At 42.9% G+C, this 13,950-nt stretch overlaps 1 protein-coding gene across 1 annotated transcript in view; it reads left to right on the top strand.

Moving 5' to 3' along the window:
* The first annotated feature begins 801 nt into the window (after positions 1 to 801).
* The window catches only part of AR (androgen receptor), a 217,631-nt gene continuing 204,482 nt past the window's right edge, over positions 802 to 13,950 (top strand). The window contains exon 1 of the mRNA XM_044234492.1: positions 802 to 3,508. Within this exon, the coding sequence (XP_044090427.1) occupies positions 1,968 to 3,508 (1,541 nt within the window). The 5' untranslated portion in view covers positions 802 to 1,967. The remainder of the gene's footprint in view (positions 3,509 to 13,950) is intronic.

Genomic DNA, 13,950 nt, shown 5'->3' with positions numbered 1-13,950 from the left:
AGTTTCCGAGCTTAAGATATGCAAGGCAATTTGGAAAAGTAAGTGCCTGTATATAAGCAAAGGGCTGCAAAACCCTGGACAAAATCATCATCCCTGTGCACGTGACCAGCGTTTTTGGTGTTTGTCTGCTTATCTGGGTGATTTTGCCTTTGCACATCTGGATAGATGAGAAATGTAAGTTTAGACTCAATTTGATAGGAAAATGAGAATAAAAGAGGGTAGAAATAACCTCTGGTTATTAGGCAGAGGGTTCCTAGAGCAACTGGCATCTGCCACAAGGCCCAATCTACCCCTACAGAGAAATTTGGAAGGTTTCAGCAAGTATCAGCTGCCTTGGCCATAGCTTCTTCCTCAGTTTGTAGGAGACCCTCCCGTCTGTCGCTTTCCTCTGTTTCCTCTGTTCTTCCTTGAACATATAGTCCCTCTCCTGAGACACTGGTACTCCTATCGCCCCTACCTACTCCCTTTCCTCTCAGGCACAGAGTCTGCTTTGAGATTGGACTTCAGAACCAAATCTGTAAGTGTTGGCACTCAAGAGCTCCTCTTAGCCCTGTCTTCAAAATAAAGCTCCTGGTTAAAGCTTCACCTCTGGCACCTAAAACCTGGTCCCTGCAAGTAAGAGGTATTCAGGGAGCTAGGACCCTCCTGGGCTACAGAAATCCACTCCCGCCTTCACCCACGCTGCGCCAGCACTCATTTCTCCAAAGCCACTAGGCGTTAGCGCGCAGTGAGGGGAGGAGAGAAAAGGAAAGGGGAGGGGAGGGAGAAAGGAGGTGGGAAGGCAAGGAGGCCGGCCCGGCGGGGGCGGGACCGACTAGCAAACTGTTGCATTTGCTCTCCACCTCCCAGCGCCCCTTCCGAGATCCCAGTGAGCCAGCGTGCTGGGAGAGCTGGAGGGTCCGGAGCAAAGGCAGAGGCAGAAGAGGCAACAGAGGAAAGCGACCTAGACAGCCACTCCAGTGCAGGACAGGCGCTTAAGGGACGTACGGCGTCAACCCCAGCTGGGCTTCAGCGACAGCGAACGCTTCTTGCAGTGCAGCGGCTCGAAGCCGCCGCCCCAGAGCTGCCCTTTCCTCTTCGGTGAAGTTTTTAAAAACAGCTAGAGACTCGGAGGAAGCGAGGAAAGTGCCGGGTAGGACTGAGGGCTGCCTTTGTCCTCCTCCCCTTCACCCCGCCCCCCCACCCTCCTTTTCTGTTGCTGCCTCTGCCAGCTCCTCTCTGCCCGTCCCCCTACCCTCCCCGCCCCCAGTCGGCCCAACGCTGCCAGCCCGAGTTTGCAGAGAGGTAACTCCCTTTGGCTGCGAACAGGCGAGCTAGCTGCACGTTGCAAAGAGGCTTTGGGGAGCCGGGCAACCAGTGAGCCGCTTCAGCACTGCAGCTGGGACCCGGCTAGTTAGGCGGTACGCGGGGCGGGCCCCCAGGTTCCCCTCATTTCCTTTCCACCTCCTACTGCACGCAGCAGCCGGCCCGGTTTGCAGGACCATAGACCAAACAATGAAAGGCCAGAGGGCAGTGGGGGCTTCAGTAGACGATTAAAAACGAAAACAAAAACAACCAAACCTAACCAAACAAACCCTCAAACCCAAAATAAAGCATAAAGAGAATAACCCGGTTCCTACTTGCACCTGCTTCAGTGGACACTGAATTGGAAGGCAGAGGGTTTTTCTTGTTTTTGTTTTGTTTCCTTTGAGACTTGGGCATCTCTTGACTCTACCCTCCCAAGATTTCAGGAGCAGGCTGTGAGCTTAGCAGGGCAGATCGTGTCCAGTGCTTGTTTTTCTGTACAGGAGACCTCAAGGCTGTCAGAGTGCTCTTGCGTGGTTATTCCTGCAAGTTTCTTTCCCAGGAGCTTCCCGCAGGTGGGCAATTAGCTGCAGGGACTACCGCATCGCAGCCTGTTGAACTCCTAGCTAGAGAAGGGGAAACGGGATAAAGGAATTAGGAGGAAGAGTCAGCCAAGCTCAAGGATGGAGGTTCAGTTAGGGCTAGGGAGGGTCTATCCCCGGCCGCCATCCAAGACCTATCGAGGAGCTTTCCAGAACCTGTTCCAGAGCGTGCGCGAAGTGATCCAGAACCCGGGCCCACGGCACCCTGAGGCCGCGAGTGCAGCACCTCCCGGCGCCCGTTTGCAGCAGCAGCAGCAGCAGCAGCAGCAGCAGCAGCAGCAGCAGCAGGAGACCAGTTCTCGGCAGCAGCAGCAGCAGCAACAGCAGCAGGGTGACGATGGCTCTCCCCAAGCCCAGAGAAGAGGCCCCACAGGTTACCTGGCCCTGGACGAGGAACAGCAGCCTTCCCAACAACAGTCAGCCCCCAAGGGCCATCCGGAGAGCGGCTGCGTTCCAGAGCGTGGAGCTGCTTCAGCCACCGGCAAGGGGCTGCAACAGCAGCAGCCAGCACCACCGGACGAGGATGACTCAGCTGCCCCATCCACGTTGTCCCTGCTGGGCCCCACTTTCCCGGGCTTAAGTAGCTGTTCCACCGATCTTAAAGACATCCTGAGCGAGGCCGGCACAATGCAACTCCTTCAGCAGCAGCAGGAGGTAGTATCCGAAGGTAGCAGCAGCGGGAGAGCGAGGGAGGCCGCTGGTGCTCCCACCTCGTCCAAGGACAGTTACCTAGGGGGCAGTTCGACCATCTCGGACAGCGCCAAGGAGTTGTGTAAGGCAGTGTCGGTGTCCATGGGCTTGGGTGTGGAGACATTGGAGCATCTGAGTCCTGGGGAACAGCTTCGGGGGGATTGCATGTATGCCCCAATCCTGGGAGGTCCACCCGCGGTACGTCCCTGCGCCCCGCTGGCCGAATGCAAAGGTTCTCTGCTGGATGACGGCGCAAGCAAGGGCACGGAAGAAACTGCTGAGTATTCTCCTTTCAAGGCAGGTTATGCCAAAGGGTTGGATGGCGACAGCCTGGGTTGTTCGGGCACGAGTGAAGCCGGGGGCTCCGGAACACTTGAGCTGCCATCCACCCTTTCTCTCTACAAGTCGGGAGCACTAGATGAGGCGGCGGCTTATCAGAATCGCGACTACTACAACTTTCCGCTTGCCCTAGCCGGGCCGCCGCCCCCTCCGCCCCCTCCCCATCCTCACGCCCGCATCAAGCTGGAAAACCCGCTGGACTACGGCAGCGCCTGGGCGGCTGCCGCGGCACAATGCCGTTACGGAGATCTGTCGAGCCTGCATGGTGGGGGTGCAGCGGGACCCAGCTCAGGATCACCCTCCACCACCGCCTCCTCTTCCTGGCACACTCTCTTCACAGCCGAAGAAGGCCAGCTGTATGGGCCCTGCGGCGGGAGCGGAGGCGGCAGCGCTGGCGAGGCAGGGTCTGTAGCCCCCTATGGCTACACTCGGCCACCTCAGGGTTTGGCAGGCCAGGAAGGTGACTTCCCGCCACCTGATGTGTGGTATCCGGGCGGTGTGGTGAGCAGAGTTCCCTATCCAAGTCCCAGCTGTGTCAAAAGCGAGATGGGCCCCTGGATGGAGAGCTACTCTGCACCCTATGGGGACATGCGGTAAGTTTCTCCTCCTAGACATGTCCTTGAATGTAGTTAGTCGGCTTCTGGGGTATCTCTCCTCTCCTACCTATGGGAACACTCTACCCCTGTGAGAGTTCAGCAGTGTTCCATAAAAAAATAAGGCCATCCTAAATCTGGAGACTTCTGAGTATTCCTAGCCTGTCAAAGATAAGACCATTGTGCTCAGAACCCCCACTGTGTGCCCCAGTCCCCACCACCGAGGCCCCTGGGTGCTGGTGTGTGCCCTTCCAGATACCATAAGGACACCTCCCTTACCTCTAGCCCTTTAAAATTCTCAGTACCTCATGGTGCTCCATGTCCCAAAGGCTCCAAACTTAAATCCAATAGTAAGAGCCACCTTCAGAAATAAAGCTCTTAAGCCCTCCCGTAATTTTTCTTCTCCCTCTTCCCAAATCTGAGGACCCGGACAGGAAATATGGGCAGTTTCATCTCTTAGAGTGTGTTAGTGTTTGCCCTCCAGCCTGTGGCCATCTTAGCAGGTTAAAGGCAAAAAGACCGGCCCAAATTTTTCTCAGTCCGCCTCCTCCAAAGAGATAAAATGGAGGTGCCGGATTAAGGGAAGAAGGTCTGAGTTCTCTGGGTTCTAAGGGCCACTGCGTGAAGACAGGGCGAAGTACATTCCCTGGCACCAATTGAGGACTTGCCCCAGGGTTGGAGTCAGCAGAGAGAATCTAACCCAGCAGGAGAGCAACCAAAGGTAGAGGAAAAGGAGAGGACAATTTTGTAGGTAAACACTGGGCAGTATTTACTCTCACAGGTTGACCATATTGGAAGTAGCTGCTTGAGACGGTTTTCTCTTGTAAACTGTTTATTTTCTCTATGGAGTACAGCAGATCCACAGTCCCCTACTTCAAGTTTGTATCAGGCCCATAAAAGAGGAGAATTTTTTTTAATGAATAATTTAGCCAGGTTTGAATCTGACTTCTAAAGTGTTGGAAAATTTACTTAAGAATTTCCTGCTATTCCAGTGTGCTCAGAAATTGCTTTTAGGAGGGAGGAGTGAGGCTCTCCCATATATTCCTTCATTTTTAAGAATATGCTTGCATTTTTTAATTAAAATGAAGTTGTCCTACAGTGTTATATTAGATGTGCTTGTATTTTGAAACATGAGCTGCTACCTCTAACAAACTTAGTAAGAACTGTTAGGGACCTAAAGCCATAATTTTGCCCATGAGTTTTAATTAGGATATGAGAAAAGTGGTGATCAGTTTCACCTTGCTTATTAAAAATTCTTCCCACATTTGTTGAACTTATTGGAGATCATGTTGAAGATTCTCTCCCCGACCCCAACAAAGATATTAGTCTATCTCAGTGAGAGAGGGAATACTAACCAAGGAACTAACTCCTTAGGTGTGCTGGGTACTTATGTGCCCTTGGAGTTATGTCTTGTTATGTTTTGTTTTAGCTGTTTTGTTTTATCTGTGACTTTTCCAAAATGTCTTTGTTGGCCTTCACATCTTTGGCGACTTAAATCTAACAATTTGCTTCCTTTCACTGATGCTTTTGTTCCTGGAAGGTTGATAGAACAGTGTTAGGACAGAAAGAGGAGGGTAGGATTTCATAAAATATTATTTTTAGGGTTATTGAAGAAACAGCTTCTTACCAGTCTTTACATCCTAGTATTAGATTTTAAGTGTTTAGTTTACAGGATTTTCAAAGGTCATCAAAATGTTTTCCAGTAAGTATTTTTGGAAATATTTTTGCAATGTGGTTATATTGTGGAATAAAAGGTTTTCTTCATTTTATAAGAACAGATTTACTTGGTAGGGTCAATTTTTTTTCCCCCTAGGGTTGTTGCTAGTTAGTTCTATGATGAACTTTTTTGAGGAATGGGGATGTCTCAGGTGCTTCTTGACATAACCATGATGCTAAACTGGAACCTTCTCTCTTCTGCACACCTTCCCCAACAATTAACTCATTAATAGGGAATGAACAATTTCACATCTTCGTTAAGGGATGTGTTTCTTTGAAAATATAACCTGAGATTTAGAGGAAGTAGCTATAGAAAGCAAAAAGTTCTTCCCATCAGGTGTGCAGTAAGCTTGGTGATTTTATCCCATGTCTTAGTGGGAGATTTTCTCTGTTAGAAAGACCTGCTTAAATCAATGACCTTAAATAGTGAGAATTTAGCAGTACCCAAAGAAAGTAAAAGATAATGAATCTTTCCCGGTTTGTGGTTGAAGCACTGGCTATGAGAGTCTGGTGAAAGGGAAAACTGGCATTCCTGTCTTGTGGGTTGAAGGAGAATTTTCATTTCTAGGATATAGAAAATTGTTGAGTCAGTTTGTTAAAAATTTTCAGTTTTATCAGAATGCAACCAACCCAGTCTAAAAGCTGACATTTTCTTACTTTTTCTTTCTTTGCCTCACTTTGTTGGGGCACAGTTTGGTGAAAGGCAGGGGATTTTTAAAGCCAAAGCGAGAACTTCCACCCTGTCTGTATTGCATGCATTGTGTGCTAAATTTGAGTTAAAAGATCTAAAAATTCTAGAAGCTTCAAATAATGTCGGATTCCTCCCTTTCCCAATTGTGTGTGTTCATCCATATTAGTTAATTGGAGGGGGGGGTTGACTTTAGTTACTTTTAGAATAACTCTATGTTCTTCTACATCTACAATGTTTCTGCTCAAAAGGAGAGAGGCCGGAGGAGAGAATCTGAAGGTGGTCCTTTAAAACAAAACAAAACAAAACAAAAACGAACAACAACAGCAACTTAATTTAGCATGTGGTTTGAACAGAAGGAATAATAAAAATTGATGGGGCTTGTGTACAACCCTGATGATATTTAATGGAGCTGTCTTCTTTCAGAGATCAAACAAAACTACAACTTTGTTAATTGACCACCTGCCCACTTGACAGAACTAAAACCTTTTATATTTCAGCAAGCAGCACAATAATATGGAAAATATTCTTGGGAGTTGAGCCCCAAGGAAGACAGTGCCAGAATAAAAGCTGGGATTTAGATTAATTATCTGGATGCAAAAAGAACATACTAATTTTTCTCTTGGTAACTTGTTCTGATCTTTATATGATAGGTAGTATTTTTGTAGTGCTTTGAGATCGGCAAATCCTGCTTTTTTCCCTCTTAGTTATTTAAGAAGAAGACATTTTATTAATCCCCGTTACATCTGCTCTCCCTTCTTCAGTTATCAGGTAAGTTTTATGATTATTTTGCAAGGAGCAGTTTATTTTCTAATGCAGAATTTTGCTTTGGAACGAAGATAGTCTGACGCTTTCTGTCCATAGTCCTTGAGAGTCAGTATGTTGTAAAGAAGGATCCTTTCTTCATCGTCAGCAAATAACTAGTGAGTTATGTTTGGGTACCAGTGATCAGAACCAGAGGGCCAAGTAGCCACACTGGGTAGTATCTCATTTAGAAATATGTGCAAGATGTACTAATGGAAGTCTCCTCTTTGCTGTCCACAGAGTATCTCTTTTAGCTCGGCCAAAGGTTAACATCAGTAAAAGACGTTTTCCAAGAAGCTTGTAGCCTTCCAATTGCGGGGTCACTTTGGGGCACTTTCTTGCCAGTGCTAATTTTACCTCATCAGACTTCCATTCTCTGTGTTGTAAACTTAGATATATCAATATAATATATTGAATTTGGGGGCACATTAAATTTTCTTTTTTAAGTGTCTTTTTTTCCTGCAATAATTTTCTCCCTTGGTGTGCATATACACATTAAAAACAATGAATCCTTAGGATTCTGACTCTTATTTGTACTCTGACTGCTCTTGGTGAGATTATGAGTTGAAGTTAGGGACCTAGACAATTTTATTTTATATTTCCATGGTGGTATCAAGACCATCAGTTTCATTTGGAAGTCTGCTCAAACAGGGAACAGAATGCAGGCTAGGTGTGGTAAGCAAGGGACTTATTTTATAATCAAATCTGAAATCATGATTCTGAAAAATGAAAAGCAAACAAAAATCAAGTTTTGTGAGGTTGGTTAGAGAGGGTAAAGGAAACTTCTCCCCACCCCCTAACTCCACCATTTTCTCTTTGTCTGCAGCTTTCTCAAGTGCTGCCTGTCCCAGATTTTCTTTCATTTCTCTTCTTTCGTGCTTTTAACTAAATGGAAACATAGACACTTCTTTCTACTTTTCGGGGTATTTTCCTCATTACACCTGTGGCATTCCCCTAAAGTTTTTTTGTTTTTGTTTTTTTTTAAACATCCGGAGAGTAACCGATCAGATCTATCCCAGCACCTTTCTTATAAGGCTAGATGACTTGAGGGGAGTGCAAAATTAATAGCTGGGCTTTTTTAGCTTCAGATTAGAGCCTGATTCAAGAGTTCCTGAGGAAGCTAAACTAGATGGCTTGAGGACCTGGTGATTTAATGAAGTATTTTGCCAGCTGCTGTCTCTCTCTTTTAATCTGTCTCTGTTTACTTGCCATTTTGGCAACCTTTTCTCAAAGCCTGAAAATAACCGAACCCTCACTGAGACTGTGCTGGGTCAGACCTCCACCACACTTTCACAAGCAATACTTAAATCTATGTGTGAGGATGCTTGTTAGAAGTGACTGGCTGGGCCAATAAATATGCTGATGATATGTAAAGTAATCATTTGAAAACAAAGAAAGATATTGAATAAGCTATTCTACCTGAGAATTCCCCTACCATCTTTCCATCAAGTTTTGAAATGTTGAATTCAGAGTTAAGTTATCCTCATCTTCTTTTTTTAAGATTTTATTTATTTATTTAACAGAGGTCACAGGTAGGCAGAAAGGCAGGCAGAGACAGAGAGAGAGAGAGGAGGAAGCAGGCTCCCCGCTGAGCAGAGAGCCCGATGTGGGCTCCCTCCCAGGGCCCTGGGATTATGACCTGAGCAGAAGGCAGAGGCTTTAACCCACTGAGCCACCCAGGAGCCCCAAGTTATCCTCATTTTAAATACAAAGCTGATTTTTTTCCCCATTCCTTGTAATATTCTCTACAGTTACCAGTATTGGTTGGCATTTGTCATATTTGAAGAGAATTATGAAATCTCACATTTATAGCACCCTTTTCAAAGAAAAGACCCAGTGTCTTATAGTTTACTGGCTAACAATTAAATAAGTTTGAGTAGGCCAGGAGGATGCTTAGTGAACAACCCTTTGCTCCTTGAGGGTATAGAAATAGTTGAGTTTTCTGTAATATTTGTTTACCATATGGAGAAACTTCTCTAGAGTAGTACTTACCAGCTTTTTTTCTATAAGCTGCCTGCCTGAAGGATGTTTTAGATTGTTGCTCAGTAAGGGCTACTTTCAGTGGGTGTTGCATGGAAATGATAGGACTGTGAATTATGCACAATCCCTTGCACACTCATGGGTGCCACCAGCCTTTCTCACTTAAAAACCATTTCCTGCTACCAACCTACAGGCCACATTAGGGTTGAGAGTAGCTCATCCAGATAAGCCTAAAACTCTAGAAGTGCTGGTTACTTGAGAATGCTGCGTATTTAGATCAGGTAATACCTGAATTTTATTTTATTTTTTAATAAAGGCTTTACTGAGGGGCGCCTGGGTGGCTCAGTAGGTTAAAGCCTCTGCCTTCCACTCAGGTCATGATCCCAGGGTTCTGGGATCAAGCCCCGCATTGGGGTATCTGCTTAGCAGGGAGCCTGATCCCTCCTCTCACTCTCTCTCCCTCTGCCTGGGTCTTGTGATCTCTGTCTGTCAAAAAATAAATAAATAAATAGGGGCGCCTGGGTGGCTCAGTGGGTTAAAGCCTCTGCTTTAGACTTGGGTCATGATCCCAGGGTCCTGGGATTGAGCCCCGCATCGGGCTCTCTGCTCGGCAGGGAGCCTGCTTCCTCCTCTTTCTCTGTCTGCCTCTCTACCTACTTGTGATCTCTGTCTGTGAAATAAATAAATAAAATCTTTAAAAAATAAAATAAAAATAAAAATATAAAAATATAAATAAATAAATAATTTCTTTAAAAAAACACTTTAATTAAAAAAGCTTTATTGAAACATAATTCATTTTCATCCTTTAAAAATGTGCTGCTCAGGATGCCTGGCTTAAGCCTCTGCCTTCAGCTGAAGTCATGATCCTAGGGTCTTGGAATCCAGCCCCAATTCAGGCTCCCTGCTCAGCGAGAAGCTGTCTTCTTCCTCTGCCCCTGTCCCCCACTCATGCTCACTCTCTCTCTTTCTCAAATTAATACAGTATTTCAAAAAAGTGTGCATTTCAAAGGTTTTTGGTATATTAGTTGTATTCAGAGTTGGGAAACCAGCACCACTATTTTAAAATCTTTTAATCAAAAAGGTACAAACATCTAATCTTAAAATAAATAGCCATAAGGGTATAATACACAACATGCTGACTATAAGTTAATAATACTGTAGTGCATACTTGAAAGTCACCAAAAGAGCAAATCCTGAAAGTTCTAATCACAAAAAAAAACCCAAATTTTTGTAACTTCGTATGGTGACAGTTGGTAACTAGACTTACTGAGGTGATCATTTCACAATGTATACAAGTATTGAATCACTATGTTGTACACCTGAAACACAATGTTATTTGTCAGTTATATCTCTCTAAAACTAAAGAAAATAAATGCAATAAAATAAAATAAAATATTTTAGTCATCTAGTGTCACTCCCCGATGCCAAACACTGGACAACTATCAACCACCAATCTACTTTTGGTCTCAGTGGGTTTGGTTATTTTAACATTTCATTTAAATGGAATCATGCCATATGTGATCTTTTGTGGCCAGCTTCTTTCATACAAAATAATATTTTCAGTGTTCATCCATGATGAGACAGGTATCAGTATTCTTTTTTATAATCTTTATTCTTTTTTATAGCCAAATAATGTTCCATCATACAGATGTATCACATTTTATCTACCTGTGTATCAATTGTTGAACATTATAGTTCTTTCCACCTTTGACTTCTATGACCAGTACTTCTATGGACATTTATGAAAATTCATACAAATGTTTTGTGGGTGTACGAATATGATATTTTTAATTCTTTTGGGTACATACCTAAGAATGGAGTTTCAGGATTATATGGTAACTCTGTGTTTGACCTTTTGAGGAACTCACAAACTGTTTTCATAATTGACTGCACCATTTTACAATCTCACCAGCAATATATGAGGGTTCCAGTGTTTCTACATCCTTCCAATACGTGTTGTCTTTTTAATTATATTTGTCCTTAGTGTGTGTGAAGTGCTATCTCAAAATGGTTTGTCATTTGCATTTCTTTAATAGCCAGTAACATTGCCCATATTTTCATGTCCTTATTGGATGTTTGTATATTTTCTTTGAAAAAATCTCTACTCAGATCCTTTACTCATTTTTAATTGGACTTTTTGTCTTTTTATTATTGAGTTCTAAGAGTTTTTTTTTAAGATTTTATTTATTTATTTGACAGACAGAGATCACAAGTAGGCAGAGACACAGGCAGAGAGGAGGCAGCAGGCCCCCTGCCGAGCAGAGAGCGGGATGTGGGGCTCGATCCCAGGACCCTGAGATCATGACCTGAGCCAAAGGCAGAGGATTAACCCACTGAGCCACCCAGGCGCCCCAAGTGCTAAGAGTTTTTTTGATGTGTTCTGGATACAGGTCCTATAACAAATTACGATTTGTGAATATATACTGTATTCTGTGAGTTGTCTTTTCATTCATTGAAGCACAAAAATTCTGAATTTTGATAAAGTCCAATCTATTGTTTTCTTAGGTGGCTTGTGATTTTGGTGTCATATATAAGAAAGGTCTACCTAATCGAAGGTCACAAAGATTCATACCTAGGCTTCCTTCCTAACTATTAAGTTTTGGGTTTTGACTGATTTTCAGTTTTTATATAACTCATAAGATGTGAATAGGGTTCAGTTTCATTCTTTTGCATGTAGATATCAACAAATTGTGTAGTTATCACAACACCACTTGTGGATTCTTTCCTCATTTAACTGTCTTGGCACCCTTTGTATCAAATCAGTTGACTATAAACGTGAAGTTTTTTTTTCTTTCTTTCTAGACTCTGAATTATATCCCACTGCTTTTTTAGCAATATTATACTGTCTTAATTACTCTAGGTACTTAGTAAGTTTTGAAATGAGGAAGTGTGAGTCCTCCAACTTTGTTCTTTTTAAGATTGTTCTTTCGGCTTTTCTGGGTCCCTTGAATTTCTGTATTAATTTTAGGATCAGTTTGTCAATTTCTACAAAGAAGCCAGTTGAGAATCTGATAGAGTTTATATTGAATCTGTAGATCACTCTGGGGAGTGCTGCCATCTCAACAACGTTAAATCTTCTGATCTGTGACCATGAGATCCTTTCATTTATTTAGCTCTTTTTCAGCAATGTTCTGTAGTTTTAAGAGTATAAATTTTGTACTTTTGTTAGATTTATTCCTAAATACTTTAATTTTAATGCTATCATGAATGAAATAGTTTTCTTTATATACCTTTGAAATTGTTCCCTGCCAGTATATAGTGATGGAATTGATTTTTGTATATTGACCTTGTATCTTGCAACCTTGCTGAAAGTACCAGAGTTCTGAACACCTCTGGGACTTAAGAGACAGGTTTCTGTTGCTGTACTAAAGTTAAAGCATACTTTGTCTCAGCCTATATGAAGGCCACATAGGGACACTGTTCTCAAATTTCTTCAGTTGTAAATTGAAATTGGTGATGCCAGCCCTTTTCCGGATGAATAGAAGAACGTCTCTAAAATTATCAGATCTTGACAGAACAGTAGGAAAGAAACCTAATAAGGTTTATGCAGTTAATAGTTCCCTTTTAGTATTTGGATTTGGAAACTATTAGCAAGGAGATGAGGAATTAATAATAATTTCTACATACAAAACTAACATGAAGAAGTAACAAATGCAAACTAGGCCAAAGAAATAACTAGCTATATTTAGTTTATGTTTAGGTTTGTGTAAACAGCTGGAGTCATAATTTTATGTTTTTAAGTGCTGTCCTTTGGATAAAGTAAATGCCACCACTCCTTCTGGTGTGTATTTCTAGATGAGGAAATGGTCCATTTACTTTCATATAAACTGGACTTCGTTTTGGCGATGGACTCTATAACCATGAAGCAGAGATACAATTTACCTAAAGGGACTGAACTTTGGCCTCACTAACACTCTAGACTAAAGGTTATATCTAATTAGCTACAGCTTTTGTGTCCTGATAATGGTGCATAAACTGCAGGCCACTGAACAAAAGGTCCTATCATGACTCGGCTGTCTTTACAGATGACCTTATTAAAGTGATTTTTAAAAAAGTACACATCCATCAACCACTTTTCAGTAAACACCTGCTATATGCCTAGCTGTGTTCTATAAGGATGTCAGGGTAAAGAGGACACAATTCAGAAGTATCTTGAGATTACTACCCTCAAGGAGGTTATAACCATTAAAACAACAACAACAAAGAATGACTACACTGTGATGCTGGTATGATGAGATGCTGGTTTGTATGGCACAGACTTTTCAAATGTGGGCATTTGAAAAAAAATGTATCAAGGTAGGCTGAGCTGGTCAGCAATATTACCAGTGGCTGCCTTTTATCCTCTATGGATTAAGTGGGGACATGACTGAACTCTAACAATAGATTATATGTCTTGATGGATGTTTCAAACACTGGGAAGTGATAAGTCTCTAAAGACCATGATGAATGAACTCAAGTAAGGGGTTGAAATATATTTCTGTTTTTTTCAGAATTACCACCCCAGTTAAGTTAGTTACTAGTTTCTTCCTCAGTTCCTTTGGTTATATTATTGCACATACTGGGAACATGTTTTGGTATCTTTGACTATACAAGTCTTAGGAATAGGAATTAATTAAAATTGAGGGTGTCTATTCTTGGCGTGAGAGCTAATGAAGATATTAAATTAATTAAAATTGAGTGTGTCTATTCTTGGTGTGAGAGCTAATGAAGATATCTAGTGGGGTGGTTAAATTAAGAATTATTATTCTGCTCTCAGAGTTTCCATTGATCGTGGTGGCTTGCTTTGAGGTTCTGTATAAATGACATTTCAGGGTGTTAATTAAGGTAGGGAAGTGAGAAGTACAAATCAAACAATTCTGGGAGTAAGGGGCATATGAAAGTTTTTTTTTTTTTTAAATAAGGGCTTTGTTGAATTAGATGATGTAGCTTTTTGAAATGGTCCACCCTTCTTTTTTTTCTTTCTTTTTTTTTCTTTTTCTTTCTTTCTTTCTTTCTTTCTTTCTTTCTTTCTTTTTTTTTTTTTTTTGTGGGAGAAGGAGCCAATGCAATGGCTTGTCTTTATTGGAAAGAGGAAACTTCACAGCACATTCCGAGTAAGTTAGTGCAAAGGCTCAGCTGGTGGGCCAGCTGGTGGGGCACCAGCTTGTAATGGGTTCCACAGCTAGGGCACCACTGGGCCTCGCCTTTGTGGAGAACCAGATGACGGTACTATTGTCCTCTTCACAGATGCAGCCCACTATTAGCTTGTTGGTGA

The sequence above is a fragment of the Neovison vison genome, chromosome X (genome assembly GCF_020171115.1).
Source record: "Neovison vison isolate M4711 chromosome X, ASM_NN_V1, whole genome shotgun sequence".
Lineage (NCBI taxonomy): Eukaryota > Metazoa > Chordata > Mammalia > Carnivora > Mustelidae > Neogale > Neogale vison.
Note: the sequence above shows the minus strand (reverse complement) of the source record. Positions and strands in the feature narration are given on the sequence as shown.